General features: G+C 45.9%; 1 protein-coding gene and 1 long non-coding RNA gene across 21 annotated transcripts in view; one reads left to right on the top strand and one right to left on the bottom strand.

The window, feature by feature from the left end:
* TTLL5 (tubulin tyrosine ligase like 5) overlaps nt 1-16,028 on the top strand; it is a 224,711-nt gene extending 208,683 nt beyond the window's left edge. For all 20 annotated transcript variants that reach the window (XM_043516200.1, XM_043516204.1, XM_043516197.1 and 17 more), the window contains one exon: nt 15,439-16,028. In XM_043516200.1, the coding sequence (XP_043372135.1) occupies nt 15,439-15,479 (41 nt within the window). In that variant the 3' untranslated portion in view covers nt 15,480-16,028. The remainder of the gene's footprint in view (nt 1-15,438) is intronic.
* Nucleotides 399-20,014, bottom strand: LOC122460565. The gene is made up of 3 exons (XR_006281948.1): nt 20,004-20,014; nt 17,424-17,426; nt 399-540 (listed from the first exon to the last, which is right to left on the bottom strand). It is a non-coding gene; the product is annotated as an uncharacterized LOC122460565 (long non-coding RNA).
* Nucleotides 20,015-20,818: the final 804 nt, after the last annotated feature.

Raw genomic sequence — 20,818 nt, forward strand, 5'->3', positions numbered from 1 at the left:
GCTTGCTGGGTGAATGGCCTGTGCTGAAGTTTATGGTGGAGCTATTCAATTCCAGGAATGGCCTTTGGGGCAGGCACAGTGTTCAAGCTGGCTGTATCCAGATGATGAAGCCACAAGGCTATAGGCTAGTCAGTTTGTTACTCAATTGGAGCCAGTCACCTCTGAGGGCCTGTTCATCCAGTAATGGTTTCCATTAAAGAAACTTACAATATCAGGCATGTGGGGCCCACTCTTTTCCATATCTTAATGTTTTACTTTCCACCACTTTGTAGAGACACAATACCTGAAATTATAAATTGTTTCAGCGCCTATGTTGAGAAAAAGAGATTTCCCTGGTGTAAAAGGTGTCTCTTTTTCCCCCTGGAATTTTTAGCATCTGGCAAATTTCACTGGCAGGGATGTCCAGCAGGTCAGAATAGAGGGCCCATGATCTCTCCCGGTAGCTTCAAGTGCATGCCGCAGATCTCCAAACTTTGATGCCCACAATTCTGAGCCTTTTAACTGAATGAGCTGCATTTTGAAATCTTCAACACCCATCCACTGAAATACAGACAAATCCAAATTGCTTCATTGAACTTTTCAGATTTAATTAGAAAAGAAAGCACTGGGCCAAATTGCTGAAAATCTTGAAATCTGTCAGAAAATTCTGATTCCAGTTCTTGCATGTACATTCTAATCTCAGCGTCAAACGCAGTGCACTGTTCCACGTGATGTGATAGTGACGTAAGCAGCAAATCAGGACTTAAAAATATCCCAGCACAGTGGCGCTGGAACAATTTTTAAGGTGGGTGTGCTGAGCTGTGTTCCCTCTTGCCCTTGTCTGCACCCTTCACTGCCCCAGACTGGGGCCAGCAGGCCAGAGCTGGGGGCAGCTGCAGAGCCCTGGGCCAGCAGCCAGAACCCCAGGCCAGCAGCAGAGCCCCCTGGACCGGTGGCCAGGAACTGGGGCCGGCAGTCGGCTGAGCAGGGCCGGCGGACGGAACCAGGGCTGGTGCAACCACTAGGCAACCTAGGGTGCCAAGTGGTTGGGGGCGGCCAAAAGCACGCTCTGGGGAGGCGGTGGAACGGAGGTGAGCTGGGGCATGGGGGCGCGGGGAGGGCCGACTGCAGCAAGTAAAGGGGGGTGGCGCACAGGAGAACCACTCCCCGCCCCAGATCACCTCTGCTCTGCCTCCTCCCCTGAGCACACTGCCCCACTCTGCTTCTCTCCCTCCCAGGCTTGCGCGCCAAACAGCTGATTGGCGCCGCAAGCCTGGGAGGCGGGAGAAGCAGAGTGGGGCAGTGTGCTCAGGGGAGGAGGCAGAGCAGAGGTGAGCTGGGGCGGGGAGTTGCCGCACGGGTCCCTGGGCCAAGGGGAGCTGCTGCACAGCGGGGAGTTGCTGCACACGGCTCCCTGGGCCGAGGGGGGGGCAGCTGAGGGGAGTTGCCGCACGGTTCCCCGGGCCAAGGGAGGGGGCAGCGGGGAGTTGCCACATGGCTCCCTGGCTGAGGGGAGGGAGGGAGGGAGAGAGGGGGGCAGCGGGGAGTTGCCACACGGCTCCCCAGGCCGAGGGAGGGAGGGAAGGTGAGGCGGGGAGCTGCCGCAGGGGGGGCGCCTCAGGGTGGAGGGGAGGCACGGGGAGCTGCCGCAGGGCTGGGGGGCAGGCACAAGGTGGAAGTTTCGCTTACGGCGCCAAACATCCTTGCACCAGCCCTGGACGGAACCCCGGTGGGCAGGGGGCCAGCGGCCAGTACCCCAGGCCAGCAGCGGAGCCCCTTGGACCAGTCGCCAGGACCTGGGCAGTGTGAGTGCCACTGAAAATCAGGTCGCGTGCTGCCTTTGGCACGCGTGCCATATGTTGCCTACCACTGTACTATAGAAATTCATCTGGCCCCAGCTGTGAATATCTGAGTGCCAGAGGTATTCAGCTGCATGGGGTGGCGGGGGGGCCCTCCTGAAGGAGAGTCAGTCTTTGAGATAATATGCACCTATATTGCTGAGGGCTTTGAATTGGATCCCTAAGTGCACGGGGAGCTAATGCTGGTTGAAGGGTCTTGGGCCTAATCCATTTAGGAGACAGACTGCTACCCGGTACATTATCAGTAGTTTCTTCATAAATTTCTTCTTTAGGCTGAGGAAGAGAGAAGTACAGCTGTCTAGCCTGAAGGTGATGAATGTGTAAACCACTATGGCCGGGTGTTTTAGAAGAGAGGATGGAGTCTTGTTGCCAGCTAGTTGTGAGAGAAGGCACCTTTTGTGATTATTGCTGTTTGATTCTTCAGAGTCAGTGATCAGTCTAGCTCAGCCCCAGAATTTTTCAGTTTGCAGAAAATCAACAGGCAGATGGTGATTTTTTTCAGGTTTTTTTTTATTATTATTATTATCCAAAATTATTTGATGGCATTTCCCATGAATTTAATTTATGGCTTGCTACATGAAATATCAAATTGGAGTTGAGTTGCTTAGTGGGGGTTGGCCACATAAGTCACACATGGTGCTTTATCTGCTCCCTGACTGGATAAGTGTCACCTTATCATCCAGTTTCTTGTGTGCATATTCAGGGAAAAAGAGTTTAAAAATTGCTTTCCTCAGGTATTCAAATGTGCAAGCTTAAAATTCACTTTACACTAGCATTTGTGCTAGTGAAAAACTTTCAGACAAATACAAAAAGGGTGTGAACACAACAGATGCAGATTAATTTAAAAATTATTTCACATTATTTGCCCAGGTATAGATACAGAAACTGTCCTGGAGGTGGGAGATTCTTGTATCACTAGGTAGTAGGTCCCAGTTCCCCAGGACCATAGAGGACAAGGATAGGAAATGTAGCATAAATGGTGAGGCTAGTGTGCACAGCATGTATCAGTCACTCGGGCATTTGCTGCAGTAAGGTGGGATTCCCAGCTGCTGCCATTGTCCAGGATCCCTCAGCTTCTCTCAGGCTTCTCTGCAGCCTGAGAAGGCAGAGGGTTGTTGAGCACCAGTGTATTTATTTTTATGTTGATAACACAGCTCCCCGGGGAACCTAGGCTACAGTTACAGTCAGTGTAGTGAGACCAGCTGAATCTGTCCAAATCCTTCAGCAGTAGCAGCTGGGAACAGGATTCACTCGGGTTTCCACACTCTGTCGCTGATTCCTCTCCTCCGTACCACTAATCCCGTTAATTCCATTCTTCATTGCCACCCTTCTGGCTCTTTCTTGTTTCTGTGACTGACTGCACATGTGGTCTTGACTTTGAAAAGTAACTTCAAATGGGCACCTTGAGTGACCTCTTCCTCAGACTGGCCTGGCTGTTCAGGGTGTGAAATACCTCATGGCACCAGCGAACTGCTTCTGATGACACCTGACCACTAACCTTAGCACAGGAATATAGTAATGCAAACACGTCCCCATAAATCCTTTCAGAACAGGCTAGCTATCTGATAAATTTACTGGACTGTTTAAAAGGAGCAGTGGTCAGAACCCCAGCATCTTCCACATGGACCAAAGCTTCCCCAGCAGAACCCTCCACTCTGCGCACAGCCTGTGCCACCAATGGTTATGACATTCTGTGAGTACCTCTTTCTGCCCTTCCTATGGTGCCCCCTTCCTACAGCCAAAAGGGGATTAGCAAGAAACACAATCTGCCCTGTGTCATAGGAATTTGGAAAGAAGCAGGGCTTGATGTGGTGAAGGGAGGTGAATCCCACTGTTACATTTCCCTTTTAGAGAAGATGGAGGGCTGCTGTGATGGCGAGTATTTGGTTTCACATCTGTTCCAAGAAATATCCTCCTAAAACCATTGTCCTTTGAAGCATCCCAAAGCTATCCAGGGCCCCCTCCCTCCCTTCAGTCCCCTTCCTACAATCTCAGGGCCATAGGGCAGCAGCTGACTCCCACAGTCATGAAAAGATGGCAGATGGAGAGCCAGAGTCACTGTTGATCCAGGTACAGTAATTGTAGATTATTGGCCTAGAGCAGTGCAGAGACTGAGCCCCTGATACCAGTGCAGAGGGGCCGGAAGGGAGTGAGGTGGTAGCGTGACACCTTTTCTCTTAGTCGATTTCACATGGTTGCATGGAGAAGGAGGGCAGAGTGACTATTAGTGAGCAGACATCAGAGGCCTAGCCATGTACATTACAATAGCTTCACAATGAACTTGGAGCTCTAAAACTAACAGTGGTGCATGATTACAATTGTTTCTGTGTTTATCCACCAATCTGAGTCGTATGGGGAACTCTCATTAATCCCAACATAATCTAAAGCTCCATTCTGAAGACAGCATTTTTCTAAGCCCTTCTCAGATGATGTTAACAGGATAATGTCAAACTCAGCCGTCACCTCTCAGCTAGATCTGAGGGGCTGGGCTCACTTGTAATGAAACAAAAATACACTTATTTCTGAACTCGTGAGACTGGTCTGCCTCTTGCACCTCTCATGCCTTTGTTTTATGAGAGGAAGAAGCTGTTTCCTGTTATCTCCTGGTTGAATGCTAATGAGAGGCCAGTCCAAACCTGGGGAGCATTTCAGATCTGCTGAAAGCAGAAATGGGGCTGGAGAAATAGGAGAGGGAGGAGGGGATGGTCTCTTAAATCAGGTCCCCTGTTTAAAACTGACTTGGAACCTAGCCTGAACTGTAGAAGCCTAGAAGAAAATTCATAAGCCAGAGAGGCAGTGACCTCTTGTTTGAGCCTTCAGAATAAGAATGGTGTGGAGGGCGGGCAGAGGGTGAGGGTTGCCCTGCAGCTGGCTGAACTTTGCCAGTTTTCAGTATTGAGGTGGTGGGGACTCTACCCAGGATCTCACCTTTTTTGGAAATGCCCTTCAGGATCAATCGTGCACAGATTTGGAGAACTCATATGATCCCCTGGTTCTTCTTTGAGGAGTGCTCCATTTTAGGTGAATCTGCACCCCTGTGCAGGGGTGCCAGAACAGGAGGAGCTGGGGGCCATGGCCCCATCACTTTTAAAAGTGGGAGGGCACTTTTTACCAGTCATGAGGAGAAAGGGGTGGAGAGGAGCGAGTGGGGGCAGGGTCTTGGGAAGAAGAGGCAGCACGTGAGCATGGACTATGGGGAAGAGGCAGCACAGGGGTGGGACCTTGGGGAATGGGCGGCATGAGGGCGGGGGCTCAGGGAGAAGGGGCAGCGTGGGGGTGGGCCTCGGGGGAAGGGATGGCATGAGGAGCAGGGCCACAGTTCGGGCACCGGTGCCTCCCCCACTTTTAGGGAGCTTTCGCAGCTCCTGCCCCTGTGCTTGTAATCGGAGATTTTTAGTAGCAGTACCTAGTTTGGTCACACATGCGCTTTCCCCATCTTGCACCACTTCTGGCGGTTACACAGAGTTGTGCAACCAAACCCCTGCACCACCCGTTCCTTCTCTACTGCCCTCGGCTTGAGATGGAGCACTTGGCAGTGCCTCTGAGCTTTCTCTTTAGTCTAGTTCTAACTTTAGGGTACCAGTTCATAACCCAGTTATTTAGTTCATAGTTAACTACTCTACCTTTTCCCCATTTATTTTTCTTTTCTTAAAAAAGATTCTTATCTTAGGAGTTTAAGTTCTAGTTATTAGTATGCCCTTTAGCATAGTATAGTTACCCTCCCTCCGGGGAGAGACCCTATTCTAAGCGGCATGGTCAGTTCCCTGGGGTTTAAACGTTGTCTTACTTGCTGGCCGTCAATCACAGTCTTGGACCGGCATTCACAGTGTGTTCACTGCCTTGGTGAGACATGCATTTCACAAAAGTGCTCTCACTGACACAATTTAAAAGCCTATGCCAGGAAGTCAAGAGACCTACAGCTAAAATTCATCATGAGGGAGAAGTCTCTCTGCCTGGCATACAATCCTGGATCACAGACTCCTCCTGGACAACAGTCTCTAACGACAAATTTGGAAAGAGGTTCCCCATTACCCTCTCAGAAGAAGGAGCACCTCCCCCCAAAAGGCAACAAAGAAACAGGCTTTCACATCACTATCATGAGAATGCACCAAAAAGAGAGATTTCCCGACCTGTCAGACCACTTCGGTACTAACTGCACCGAGAGCCATCCACTTTGGAAGTAACAGGACCATCTGGTACCATGGGTATTGCGCAAGCAAAAAATCCTAAGTGGGTTGGCTCAGAAAAAGGGAAACCTAACTTCCCTGCCTTAGTATTAATGGAGCTGCTCAAACATGTGGCACCAAGCATCTCAGCAGTGCTATAGTCTATGCCTCCACCTTCTGCCTCCATAGCGCATAGTGCACGACCTGCGGCACCGACAACTGCACTAAAGGCATTGGTATCGCCGACAACACCCTCCTCAGTGCTGATGTTCTTGGTACTGCAGCAGTTTCTCCGCCATAAAGATCTTCTGGCCTCCTCAGCACCGACCTTACTCCAGCATGTGTGGTACCGTACCAACATACCACACCACCCAGATCAGCTCTTCCTTTATCCAGTGATGAGGATGATGATGACAAAGGGGAAATCTACTCCTTCCATCACTCCTTGCCTATCCACACAGCTACCAGACCAGGTCCACCAGAACACCAGGAATACCACTCCAGACCTGAAACTCAAGGATAGTACGGATACCCATGCCGCCACCTATCCCATTTCCACCACAGTGGCCTTACTGGGATCCATGGTAGCGTACTGCCAATGGTATCCTAAGCCTCCCAATCCACACAGGGAAAGGTCAAGGTCTGGTAATGTGCAGGGCATCATGGCTGCAATTCTCAGGAATTCTGAAAGACGTCCAATTAGATAAATTCATGGAGGATAGGTCCATCAGTGGCTGTTAGCCAGGATGGGCAGGGATGGTGTCCCTAGCCTCTGTTTGCCAGAAGTTGGGAATGGGGATGGATCACTCGATGATTACCTGTTCATTCGTTCTGAAGCACCTGACATTGGCCACTGTCGGAAGACAGGATACTGGGCTAGATGGTCCTTTGGTCTGACCCAGTATAGCCATTCTTATGTTATGTGCTTATGTTCTTAAGTAAAAATGGGAGATCTTCCATTCTACAGAGAAAAACTTTTCTCTGCCAAAACCAATGAGATCTTCTCCTTGATGAAAGATTCCCAAGTGACTCTCCATACACTCAGGATATATACACGTGTGACAAAACAGAGATGTTACCAGCCATATCAACTCAGCAGAGACACCTCGTTTCTGCACAAACAGCAATGACTATATGACCCCTAAAGACACAGACGAAGGTCACAGAGACATAGAGCTTCTCAAACCCAGTCCTTTACGTCATAATCCACATCATTCAAGCAACAATTTTGAAAATTTGGTCGAGGGTCTGAATGACCTCCCTCACCTGACAGTGCGAATACCAACCAGGTCTTTGGCCAGGGATTATGCCTTTTTTACCATGTCTGGGCATCAATCACTATGGACCAATGGGTTTTAGAGATCATAAGATCAGGCTATGCCATCCCTTTCACCTCCTGCCCACACACCCTACTGCCCTCCCCGTCCCTCTTCAGGGACCCTTCTCATGAGCATCTGCTACAACAAGAAGTAAACCATCTTCTACAGTTAGGTGCCGTGGAATTAGTTCCTACACAACACATGGGGAAGGGATTCTACTCCCATTACTTCTTAACCCAGAAGAAAAAGGGAGGATGGAGACCCATTCTAGATCTCAGAAAGTTCAACAAGTTTGTACAAGCCCAAAGATTCAAGATAGTCACAGTGACCACAGTAATACCAGCACTGGAAAGGGGGGACTGGTTCTCAATCCTCAAGCTACAAGACACCTACTTCCACATCACCATACATCCCGCTCACAGAAAGTTCCTCCGGTTCACAGTGGCAGTGACCACTACCAATACAGTTCTACCATTTGGCCTTTCCACTGCACTGAGAGTCTTCTCGAAAACCTTTGTGGTAGTGGCACCACATTTGCGCAAACAAGGAATTATAATACAGTAACTCCTCACTTAAAGTTGTCCCAGTTAACATTATTTCGTTATTAGGTTGCTGATCTATTAGAAAACATACTCATTTAAAGTCGTGCAATGTTCCCTTATAAGGTTGTTTGGCTCGCCCCACTCCGCCCACTCAGTGCTCCTGCTGGGGAGCGGGGTCAGAGCATGGGGGCTTGCCCCGTTCTGCCCACCCGATCCCACTACACCCCTGCCTCAACCAAGCTTCACAATCATCACTGGTGAGTAAAGTATTAAATTGCTTAAAATTATTTAAAACTTATACTGTATATGTATATAATGTCTATTGTCTGGCAAAAAAAATTTCCCTGGAACCTAACTCCCCCTATTTACATTAATTCTTACGGGGAAATTGGTTTCACTTAACATCGTTTCACTTAAAGTACCATTTTTCAGGAACATAACTACAACGTTAAGTGAGGAGTTACTGTATTTCCATATCTGGATGACTGCTTACTCAGAAGCCCCTCTTGATCACAAACAATCAAAAGGACGATCCATCTCTTCCAGAATTTAGGGCTACAGATAAATGAACAAAAATCAACCCTATTTCCGGTACAACAGCTGGACTTCATCAGAGCCCACATAGATTCCATAGAGGCCAGGGCATCATTACCGATTAACAGATTCATGACACTGACCAACCTTATCTCAATAGTCACGAACAGCCCACAGCTATTGGCACATACCTGCCTACAGCTATAGAATCATATGGTGGCCACCACTTTTATGCTAAGACACGCACAACTGCACATGTTGCCTACAGGGCTGATTACATTCTGTGTATGTACCGAACAAACACAGCTTGAACAGGAGCCTCACAATGCCACCAAAAATCAAGGAATTCCTGCACTGGTGGACACAACCAGATAATGTATGTACAGGGGTCCTCTTTTACCAGGATCCAGCATGTAATCATGCTAATTACAACATATGCCTTGTTGACTGGCTAGAGCACCCACCTGGATCAGCATACAATTCAAGGGAGATGGTCTTCTACGCAGACTCAGTTACACATCAACCTCCTCAAACTATGCGCAGTTCACAATGCCTGTCTTCACTTCCTCCCATTGATAAAGAACGAAACAGTATGTGTGATGACTGACAACATCACCTGCATGTTCTATATAAATTGACAGGGAGGATCCCATTCTCACTCCCTATGCAGAAAGGCCATGAAGTTTTGGAACTGGTGCATAAACCACAAAATACACATTTCAGTATCCTACCTCCCCAGTTGCCAGAACACGACAGTAGACACCTTGAGCAGACAATTTTCCCAGTATCACAAATGTGAACTGAAGAACAGAGTCTCACAATCAATATTCCAATGATGGGCCTATCCAAAAGACAGTAGCTCTTTCACATAGCTGAGTCTACAGATAAACAAACAAAAATCAACGTTCACACCCATGCAGAGACTGGAGTTCATTGGCAGTCTGCAATGTATGTTCACACTTCCTACCCTTGATCAAGGACAAGGCTATAAAAGTGCTGATGGACAACGTTACTTGTATGTCTTTTATAAACCACCAAGGAGGGGCATAGTCACACTCCCTGTGCACAGAAGTGATGCAACTATGGAATTGGTGCATCCGCTACAACATCGACATCTCAACCTCTTACCTACCAGGATGCCAAAACACTACAGCAGATGCACTGAGCAGAAAATTTTCCCAGGACCATGAGAGGGAAATGAATACCAGGGTACTTCAGAACATATTCAGATGCTAGGGGTTCCCAACTGTAGATCTCTTTGCGACAAACCAGCCAAGTGCCTTTACTTCTGCTCCAGAGTGGGACTGGGACCATGATCTCTCAGCAATGCTTTTCTCCTCAAATGGGATACATATCTACTGTATGCTTTCCCTACAACCTCTCTCCTAGCCAGGGTCATACACAAGATAAGGACCGACAACTCCAGAGTCATCTTGATAGCTTCTACATAGCCCAGGTGAACATGGTTTCCTTACCTCCTGAAGATGGCTGTGTGCCCACCACACACTCTTCCACTTCTACCTCATGTCCTGTCTCTGGGTGCAGGCCGGGTCTACCATCTGAACCTAGCAAGACTCCACCTGAAGGCATGGCTACTCCATGATTCCGAGACAATGAAATGACTGTTAGGAGGAGATAAGGAACATTCTTTTAAACAGCAGAAGGTCTATTACATGGTATACCTAACTTCAAAAATGGAAGAGATTCTATACATGATGGCAGTATAGGCAAACAATGGTAAGTACCTCTCCTTTACCAGTGGTATTGGATTACATAGTAGAACTCAAGAAATCGGGTTTCTCAATGAGCTCCATCAGAGTACACGTTAGGGCAGTCACAACATTCCACCACAAAGTGCACGAGTTCTCAATATTCACCCACCCTACCATAAAACGTTCTCTCTAGGGTCTTCATAACCTTTACGCAGAAATACGAGCCCCCACTCCATCATGGGACCTCAATCTGGTGCTGCAATGCCTTATGGAGCCCCCTTTTGAACCATTAGCAACATGCTTACTTCTCTACCTCTTGATGAAGGCGGCCTTCCTCGTCACTATCACATCCGCCCGACGAGTGGGAGAACTGGGGGGCCTCATGGCACATCCTCCATACACAGTATTTTTCAAAAATAAAGTTACCCTACGACCACACCCCAAATTTCTACCTAAAATAGTTTAATCATTCATTTGAATCATCCCATTCATCTCCCATCATTTTCCCCAAAACTTCATGGGAATAAACAAGAAGCAACGCTTCATACCCTAGACACCCATAGGGCACTAGCTTTTTACATTGAGAGGACAAAGTCTTTCAGAAAGTCGCCAAAGTTATTTCTTCCATCACAGAACGATCTAAGGGAGACACCAGACCCAAACAAAGGCTGTCAAAATGGATCCCCGGCTGCATTGACTTTTGCTATTACCGTCATCAGATACAACCCCCACCAGGGACCCATACTCGTTCCACCAGAGCTCTCTCTACGTCAATAGCCTTCCTCAATAATGTGCCTATAATGGACATCTGCAAAGCAGCCACCTGGGCAACAGTACATATGTTCACACAACACTATGCCATAGAGCAACACTCAGCATCAGATGCTCTACTTGGACTTACAGTTTTATCAACCACCATGCAACTCCGAAGCCCCTCCCTTCCACAGAGGGGCACTGCTCTATAGTCACCTAAAGTGGAGCGCTCACAGGGACACTCCTCAATGAAGAAGAGAAGATTACTTATCCTGTCTAATAACTGAGGTTCTTCGAGATAGTTGTCCGTGTGGGTGCTTCACTACCCTCCTTCCTCCCCTCTACTTTGGAGTTTTTTCACACTAGAGACTCTGCAGTAGAGAAGGAAAGTTTTGGAATAACCTTCCAAGGGAAGCAGTGGGGGCAAAAGATCTATCTGGTTTTAAGATTCTACTCGATAAGTTTATGGAGGAGATGGTATGATGGGATAATGGGATTTTGGTAAGTAATTGATCTTTAAATATTCAGGGTAAATAGGCCAAATCCCCTGAGATGGGATATTAGATGGATGGGATCTGATTTACTATTGAAAATTATTTCCTGGGTATCTGGCTGGTGAATCTTGCCCATGTGCTCAGGGTTTGGCTGATTGCCAAGTTTGGGGTCGGGAGGGAGTTTTCCTCCAGGGCAGATTGGAGAGGCCCTGGAGGTGTTTTTTTTTTTTTTTTTTTTTTTTGCCTTCCTCTGTTAGAATGGGGCATGGTTGACTGGAGGGAGGCTTCTCTGCTCCTTGAAGTTTTGAACCATGATTTGAGGACTTCAATAGCTCAGACATGGGTGAGGTTTTTCATAGGAGTGGTGGGTGACATTCTGTGGCCTGCGCTGTGCAGGAGGTCGGACTAGATGATCAGAGTGGTCCCTTCTGACCTTAGTATCTATGAATCTATGAATCTATGAATCCAGGGAGGATTGGTCACACAGTGCTACGTAACTGCCTGAGGTGATGCGAGATGGAGACGATGCATGTGTGACCCAACCAGACACTGTTACTAAAAATCTCCAATTACAAGTGCAGGGGCAGAGATTCACCTAAAGTGGAGCGCCCACAGGGACAACCATCTCAAAGAACCTCAGTTACTGCACAGGGTGAGTAACCTTCTGTTACTTCTACTGTCTTATACTTGATCCTTTGGTACTTTGCTACCAATAAAGGACTTGACTCTGCCCCTCCACTGAACTGAATGTCTTTTTGTGGCATTGATTTACTCTTGGTTTGCAGTAGAGAAATGTAGGCCAAAAAATTAGGGTGAATAGGTTAGAGTGTGGCAAGACTCATGGAAATTGAATGGGGGGAAGGACAGAGCCAGAGCAGGGAGAACTACAGTAAACAACTTGGGGAGTGGGGAGGTGGATAAGGGGAAACAGATCTGGGTTTATCCAGAACACAAGGACTTTGTAGTTGTGATAAATGAAAGGAAGGGGGGTTGCTCCCGTTTATGGACAGCCAGTTAGCTAGCTATAAAATCCCTGTTAGTTGCTGTTCTCTACTTGCTTTACCTGTAAAGAGTTAAAAAAAACCCATAGGTAAAAAGAAGGGAGTGGGCACCTGACCAAAAAAGCCAATGGGAGGGCTAGAACTTTTTAAAATTGGGGGAAAACTTCCCTTTTCTCTGTCTGTTGCCATTCTCCGGAGAGAGGGGACAAAGCAGGGACAGCGCTGAAACTATGATCTAAAAAGCTTTAAACTAGGTATGAAAAATCATCAAATCATACCTAGAACTACTCGTGAACTCCAGATATGTAGGTAGATCAGGAATGTCTAGAAAGACACGATTAGGGTTATTTCTTATTGGCTTCTGGACTCCTCTGTGCTAACCCCCAAATGCTTTTGTTTTGCTTGTAACCTTTAAGCTGAACCTCAAGAAAGCTATCTTGATGCTTAATTTTTGTAATTGTTTTTTTAAGACCTAGCAAAAAGCCTAAGTTCCAGATGTATTTTCTTTCTTTTTGTTTTTAATAAAATTTATCTTTTTTAAGAACAGGATTGGTTTTATTGTGTCCTAAGAGGTTTGTGCACATGTTGTTTAATAGCTGGTGGTAACAGCTGATTTCCTTTGTTTTCTTTCTCAGCTCTTCCTCGGAGGGGGGGTGAAAGGGCTTGAGGGTACCCCACAGGAAGGAATTTCTAAGTGCTCCTTCCTGGGTTCTCAAAAGGGGAAGGCGGGGAGGGGGTTGCACTTGGGTGGTGGCAGAATCTACCCATCCAAGGTCAGAGAAAAGCTATAACCTTGGGAGTTTAATACCAGCCTGGAGTTGCCAGTATTAATTTTTAGAATCCTTGCAGGCCCTCACCTTCTGCACTAGAAGTGTCAGAATGGGGGGTGAATAAGGGGAAACAGATCTGGGTTTATCCAGAGCACAGGGACTTTGTAATGGTGTTGGATGGGAAGCTAAATCTCTGTCTTCTCTGTGGCATGGGGGAGACAGCAGGGCTCACACTGGGCTCCCCAAGCCTGTCTCTTCTTCCTAATAAGAATGTTCACCAGCCTTTTCATGCAGGGAGATTTCACTCAAATGCTTGCAGTTGTGGGCAGCCCTTTTGTGTTACCCACCTAGGTAGGGTTTTGTGACATGGAGCTGTTGCTTTCTTGAGCCTACACAGTCCAGCAAGCCAAATTGGACTTGTGCCCAGAAAAGGTGGGGAAGGGGGCAAGTTGGTCTTGACTTGTCAGCTGTTCCTGTTTGCTAATGTCATCCACTCTAGGATATATATTAAGTGTATCAATTTACCTCCTTTCAAACTCAAGCTGTACATTACTAAGGGAAGCATGGGCAGCACTGTAAGATTGGAAAGTCCCTTTGCATGGAGCCAAGAGAAATGAGTTTCTAGGGTTATCAGCCCTTGTAGGAAGGAGGAAGGTCTTGTGTTTAAGACTATAATTCAAGAGATTTGGTTTCCTAGCTCTGCCACAGACTCACTGTGTTATCTTAGGCAAATCACATGGCCTTTGTGCTTCAGTGCCTTATCTGTGAAATGGAGATGCAACTTCCTTGTTGCAGAGAAGTGCTCTGAGGATAAATTCATTAATGTTTATGAAGTGCTCAGATGTTACAGTCATGGAGGACATACTAGTACCTGGATAGATAGCCAGACAGACTTGTGTTCTAACAACTCCTGGGAAGTGGAGGATAAGGGGATTCAATCTGTTATACATTGTGACTCAGTCCCATGAATCTTTTGAGCAAAGAGACTCAATCATCATAGTCTGGGGATTGAGACAATCTCATTCCAAGCCTATTTCTAAGGTTCCTTTGGCTAACAAGAAATCTGTCCCTCTTCGTCACCCAGCCCATTTGAGGAGGTGAACAAGCCAGCAACAGCCTGAAAGGGAAATGCCCTGTGGATTTACTTAGATTGTTTAATATTTGTATTGCAGTAGTGCCCAGCAGCCGCTCTGAAGATAGGGACTCATCAGTTTCTACATATGCCTAGGAATGCCCCTCCCTGCATGAGCCTTCAAGACATCCAGGCACAAGAACTTGTGAAATATGAGCTCATGTTAGTGTATATGGAAGGGCCAATTGTGTTACAGGGTTACATGGGGAAAGAGAGGCAAGGGAGTCTCTGCGGAGCAGGAGGATGAGTGGCAAGGTTGGATGGCTGGCTTGTGTGACTTCATTTCCCTTCCATTTCACTGGCATTAATATGGCAGGTGAATACAGAGGGACAATAGGATGCTGGATGCAGATTTCTGGACCAGTAACCAGTCCAAGTGCACATGGTTGGCATTCTGGTTCCAAGTGCATTTATTTTTAATAAACACAGCTCCCAATAAGTGTTGTTCAAGTCTAAGAGCAAACTGATTTCCTAAATATACAGGAAAAGTTTTGCTCACTTGAATAACCAGAAAACATGACCTATTCAAAACAAACATGGTGCATTGCTAGGCATTCTGGATTTTTTTTTTAAATGAACATCAAATAAAAAATTTTAAGTATAAGAAGTGAAGATGACAGGGTTTTGCCTTAAACCTGCCAAAGTGGGAAAATGCAGAGCTCAGGATTAAACTCCATTCTGAACAGATGGGAAGGAAAATATCCTTTCCCACCCTCCAAATTATTCATTCAGAGAGCTCACCCCCTGCAGCAACAAGCCCCTCAGCTCCTTCTTTTTGGGGGCTAGAGGTTCCTGACCAGCAAGCAAGGGAGCAAAAGACACAGAACAGAAGAGACCAAATATACTGAAGAGGAAAAAGAAGACTCGGTAGCATGGCTGTGGGAGGATATTGTGAGGAGCAGATGGGTCATGCAGAGAGCCAGTCATAAGCAGCTGAAGGGGTAGTTGTTATCCAGGGGATGGTGAGAAGTATTTATGGCTTTTAAGCTATTAGCTCATTCAGATGGGCTTAGCATATTGATCTATGCATTTGTGTGTAGCTGTAGTGTGGTTTGCAGTTTGACAGGGAGTTCCAAATTTCTAGTACTAATTACTTCTGCATCCACTGGGTCAGTGTAGTGGTGTTTTACACTCCCCTCTGAGGTCACTCACAGGCTTTGCTTCGTGTTTTTTCCAGCTCCTACTCGCAGTGATGGATTAACCCTGAGCACCAGGTGAGAAGCCCAGTGCATCGCTCCTGAGTTCAAGGCAAGGGATGAAGCAGCAGTGACTGCTTATCACACCATCATCTCTTTAAGACCCAGATGAGGTTGACAGTGAGGCCCTGCTGCACATTCCAAAGAACTTTCTGAGGAGAGAAGAGAAGTTGCATGTCTGTGGGAACCAGTGGTAAGGCTCCAAGCTGAGGGGCACCATTCCCTCTCAGAGCTTCTGCTGCTGAGCCCCCAGGATTCCTTCTCCTCTCCCACACCTCCTTTCACCCACCAGCCATGAGACTCTCACATAAGACAGAGGTCCTCTAGCTGTCTGCATAGTGCTTCCCAAGGTCTAAGTTTGAACATGAAGCCTCATCCACTCAGCCATTTCAGCCCATCCTAATCCTGTAACAGACACAGTTCTCTGCCCTCTATGAGCACTGCTCACACCACATGATAACCAATGACAGAAGACAGACCATGTGACAAGAGATATCCTCATTGGTTGCCATCTTGAATTTTGGTAGAAAGCCATGGAAATACTCAGTTTGAATAAAGTAATTTCATTTTGGTTGTATGCTTTATATTTTCAGTTATTAATTTACACCCAGTCAATATTTGCTCCTTTATTATTTTGGGCAGTATTTTAAAATCTGACTGTAATGTCACGTTGTTTCATTGCTGGATGTTTCTGTTTGGTGTGGCTTATTTTGTATTTTACTTTCTCCTCCCATTTTTTTCTGCTTTCTAAACTTTTTCATGATTGGCTGATGTTCCTAGAACCAGACCTGAAGCTCAAGGGATGGGTGGTTTCTGTCAGCTGCAGCAGTGGCTTGTTGCACTACTCCAGTCAAAGTTTGGCTAGTGCTATGAAGATAACTGTGCCTGTGTTAGAGGAGTGCATCAGCAGCTGGAGATTGCATTGGGTTAAAAACGTGCTGCTCCCTAAAATGCAGAGCAAATATCTTCAGGCCCTGCTCAGTTTCTAGGTTCATTAAATAACCAATAAGTTTTTCACATATTTTCCATATTCTTTCTCCTGTCAAACAGCCAAATGGAACAATTATAACAGACCATGTCCCAAATAACAGGCTCCTAATGTTTACATTGGACCCCACATTGAACAGGCTGCTAAGATCTGGTCTCTCTCCTTCCAAATTACATTTGCCTCCCTATCATTCCTGCAGTACACACTGTAGTTCCAGTAATCAGTGTTACTAGGTCCTTCTCAGGTGACTGGCAGACAAGTGATGGACAGGATGAAGGATATATCAGAAGAAAGAAGTCTTCCTGCCACTTGGGGTCCCTGCAGCTAGTGCTCTCAGGACCTGGTTTCCACACTGCCTTAGTGAGGAGAGGTTGCTGATGTTCACCCCTCAGGCGATGCCTGGAAAAATGGAAAAACAAAGATTAATAAGAGGGTCCACATCAACTGCTGTATCTGTAATGGCAACTGGCAGCAGCAGATGGCATGTGCCTGTAATGTGTGAGAACAGACTTCCAGCTCTCATATCAACTGGCTGCAGAGCCTAGTAGTGCAAGTGACTCTTCCCTCCTCTGCCTGTTTAATTTCTGATCAGAAGCTAGCAGGCTACCTCAGTTAGGCCTCAGGGAAATCAGAATCTCTACAGTTTCCCTGCCACTCAGCCTAACCATAGAGGTTAATCCTCTACTAAACGCCACAAGAGCAAGAAGCCCTCTCACAAACAAAGCAGAGAGCCCAGCTCTCATGTAAGGAAGCCTGACAGACCTTCCTTCCCTGAGAAGCCAAAGAGAAATCCAAGTCCATCTCCCTGGAATTTCTGTGGAGGAGGAGAAAATTTTTCATCCTCTTCAGAGTCAGATTCTGAAATTGCCTCCCTGAAGAGTTTTGAAATTGCCTCCTTGAGGAGTTTTAATGCGTAGTACATGAGCTATAGAACTACGGTGTTCAAGGCTCTGAGCAGGTCAAAGTATTCTTTCCCACCTTCTACTTTACAGTGAAAGAATATTCCTGACCTTTACAAAAAGTGTTTTACCCACTCTTTTCAATCTAAAGGGAAGATTCGCTTATGTTTGGGAAAACCCTGGGGAGAAAGCTTTGTGGTTATATTCAGTGAAACAGATAGACTTCCTAAGAAGAAGAGTGATATCTGGGCCTCCTCACTAAAAATCCATGCCAAGAGTACAGTGTTCTCTCAGAAGTATGATGTTCCTTGGGAAGGGGCAACTTCTGTATCTGACCTGTTCAGACAAAAAATGGAATTGGCCTTAAAGAAGGCAAAGAGATGACAGGTTCCTAATCTCATTACACTTCTGCCCCAAAGCCAACAAACTTCTTCAGAGGAACATTTACTTTATTGACCTAATTTCCACAGCTTGGATACTACAATAGCTACTAAAGGGCAGGAAGAAGTCCTTGGGCAAATGGTTATACTAACAAATCCAGTTACTGACTTCCTGCAGCCATGTCTCCCACATTCCTTTGGAGATAGAATTAACTAGTTTCTAAGACAGGGAAAATACCAGACAAATGAGTTCCTTCCATCATTTCAAATGGTTAACAAATAGAATTTGTCTCACTTTCCTCAGGCTCAAGAAATGTTCTCTCCTTTGCCTCTGACCTTTCAAAAAGGAGATGATGTAAGCAAATGTACCCAGCACCTCTCAGTTTGTGCCAATCTTCCTGTCTGTTGAGGACAGCTAGATGAAAGCATTTTTTCTCTTGTTTGTAGTACCAGAAATTCAAGATGGAATCTCTTTGGCCTAATGTCAGCTGGAGAAATTCTTAGCATCCACAGACCTGCAAAACTTATGTTTCTATGTACCTATCACAAGCATCTCATGAGAAATACCTAAGAATGAAAATAGCAGCCCATCCTGCCATAAGTCATGGCACTCTACATTTTCACAAAGATTCTGATTGTAGCCAACTAATAATGCTGGGCTGAAGGCAGTTGGAATTAGTCAAAAATAAAAATTACTTTAAAATGATATATAATCATCCGATTGTGTTTATTGTTAAGGTATGCTACAGTCAGATTTTATCATCATTTTCTTTGTCCTCCTTCTCCTTCCTTTCTACTGTGTGTTACACTTATTTCCAGCTCTTCAAGACATGGGTTGTGTCTTATTATGTGTTTGTACAACACTTAGCACAAAGGGGTCGAGATTCTAATTGATGTCTTTTGGTGTTATTGCAATAGAAATAATAAATGGTAATAATATAGTATGGTAGCAGGTGCCCTTCACTGCGAAAGGGATTAAGTTCTGTCATATTTAGATAATTGGTAAGTCAGTCTCTTCCAAAGGCTCTGGTTGTGGTTCAGAAAATTTTATCTTCTTTTACCCAGGGGCTTTATCATAAATCCTTGAGAGCACTCTGGAACTATCAGAGGATCTTGTCCCTTTACAAGCCTGTTTCATCACTTGGAAAGCCCACAGATATTTGTCTCATGAAAGGCCCTAGAATATTGTTTCACTAGTGACCAGGACATCCTCTAAGTACCATGCTCTCCTGCAGCTCCTTGGCTCACAGCAAATCTTTACTTTCTTCTGCTCTCACAATAGGACTAATTTCATTTCTGCAGAAGAAAACCCTTCCAGAAGAATGTCAGGAAATCTCTGCTCTGGTGAGACACGCCTGCTACTTTTCTCAAGGGATTTTCATGCTCACATCTTTCCTGGACCATTGTAATGACAGATGCCAGTTTCCTTGCAAAGAGAGTTCGTATGAATCAGATAAGTGCTCAAAGAACCAGAAGCATCTTCATAAGAGCAGACTGGAAATGAAAGCAGTTCACCTGCTACTTCTACATCACAAGCCATTCTACATTACACTTTTTTGCATCAGTCCATTTAGACAATACTGTGGTGATGTCTTACCACATGTATAGGGGCGGGGGAACATTGTAGCCCTTCTCCTACCCACCCTGAAATGGGCAGAAGAGAATCTTGTGACATTCACAGCCGTCCACATAGCTGAGAAAGTCAGCATCAGAGCAATTTGGCTCAGCAGTTCCAGCATACATCACAGGGAATGGAGCTTCAATCCACAAGTATTTCACCAGATGTGCAGGATGTGGGAAATTCTAATAATACACGTTTGCCACAAGCCACAGCTGTAAAGTGCCTCAGTTCTGCCGCAGATATAGGGGCCCCTTGCACTAAGGATAGACACATTCTTTGTTCCCTGAAATTGCAGCCTGCTGTGAACCTTCCCTCCTTTCCCCCTCATTCCCCAGGTGCTGAGAAAAGTACAAAGGGACATGATGAAGTGGATTCTCATAATTCCAGGTTAGCCATGGAACAGCCTGTATGTGCAACTGTTCTTAGCCAAGCCCTGGATTCTTCATTTCATAATCAATAGGAACTGATTCCCCATGATAAGAACATCCTTTTCTTACGGATATAGCTTGTGAGAGACTGACCCTGAAGTGCCAAGTTCTCCCTGACTCAGACATTAATACCCTTCTTAAGTCTTTAACACAAGCAACCAATGGCAAGTACAACCTAATCTGAAAAGCCTTCTTCTTATGAGTTAGTTCCCTCTTTGGGTGCTAAATACCTGATTTTAAAATATTTTTTCCAATGCAGCCTAAAGAAAATCCCTAGTACCTGAAAAGACCTGGCTGCTGTGTTTTAGTTCTCTCAGATCTAATGCCACCTGCCCTGTGCAACCTCATCCCCTACTTAGAAGTGTTCTAAAAGCAGCCAAGCACCTGAAGTCCAAATTCCATGCATGCCCACCTCCCTGGAGGAGCCCAAGGTGGCCAGAATACAGTGCCATCTTCCTTTTAAATCTGTGGACACAGGTGGCATTTTCAGTTGCAATTCGATCAGCTAGAAGATTAGGAGAAATCACAACCATTTGATGCCATTTTCAATTTGCTGCCTTTTTTCCTGTGCTCAACTGCATTCCCAAGACATATCCGAGTTTTCACACTGAGCAAAAGGTGTCCCTTGTTCCTTTCCTTCAGAGCAACTCAGGATGTGATAAAGAAAGGATCCTACATTCACACAACATGACCTGAAGCCTCTCACATTTTACCTAGAAAAGACAAAAGTCTTTCAGATTAGCTGATTCTTTCTGTGGGTTCTGTAGCAGCACAGAAATGCAAAGCAGCTTGTGAAGTATTGACTTCTCCATGGATTTGTTCCCCTGTTCTTGAAGCATCACTCTGAGAAGGGGTCCTTTGTAAAAGTCCTTTGGGCCAGGGCTCAGCTTGCTTCCAGGAGAGAAAGTGGATTTGCAAAGCAGTCACCTGGAAGCCCAGCTGCTCCTTTACTAAGCATCATAGGATGCAGGTTAGTGACTCATTTTATTCAGCTTTTGGGTAATCCATTCTAAGGGCTCCAATTTAAAATTCTAACTTTTTTTTT

The sequence above is a fragment of the Dermochelys coriacea genome, chromosome 6, assembly GCF_009764565.3.
Source record: "Dermochelys coriacea isolate rDerCor1 chromosome 6, rDerCor1.pri.v4, whole genome shotgun sequence".
In the NCBI taxonomy this organism is placed as follows: domain Eukaryota; kingdom Metazoa; phylum Chordata; order Testudines; family Dermochelyidae; genus Dermochelys; species Dermochelys coriacea.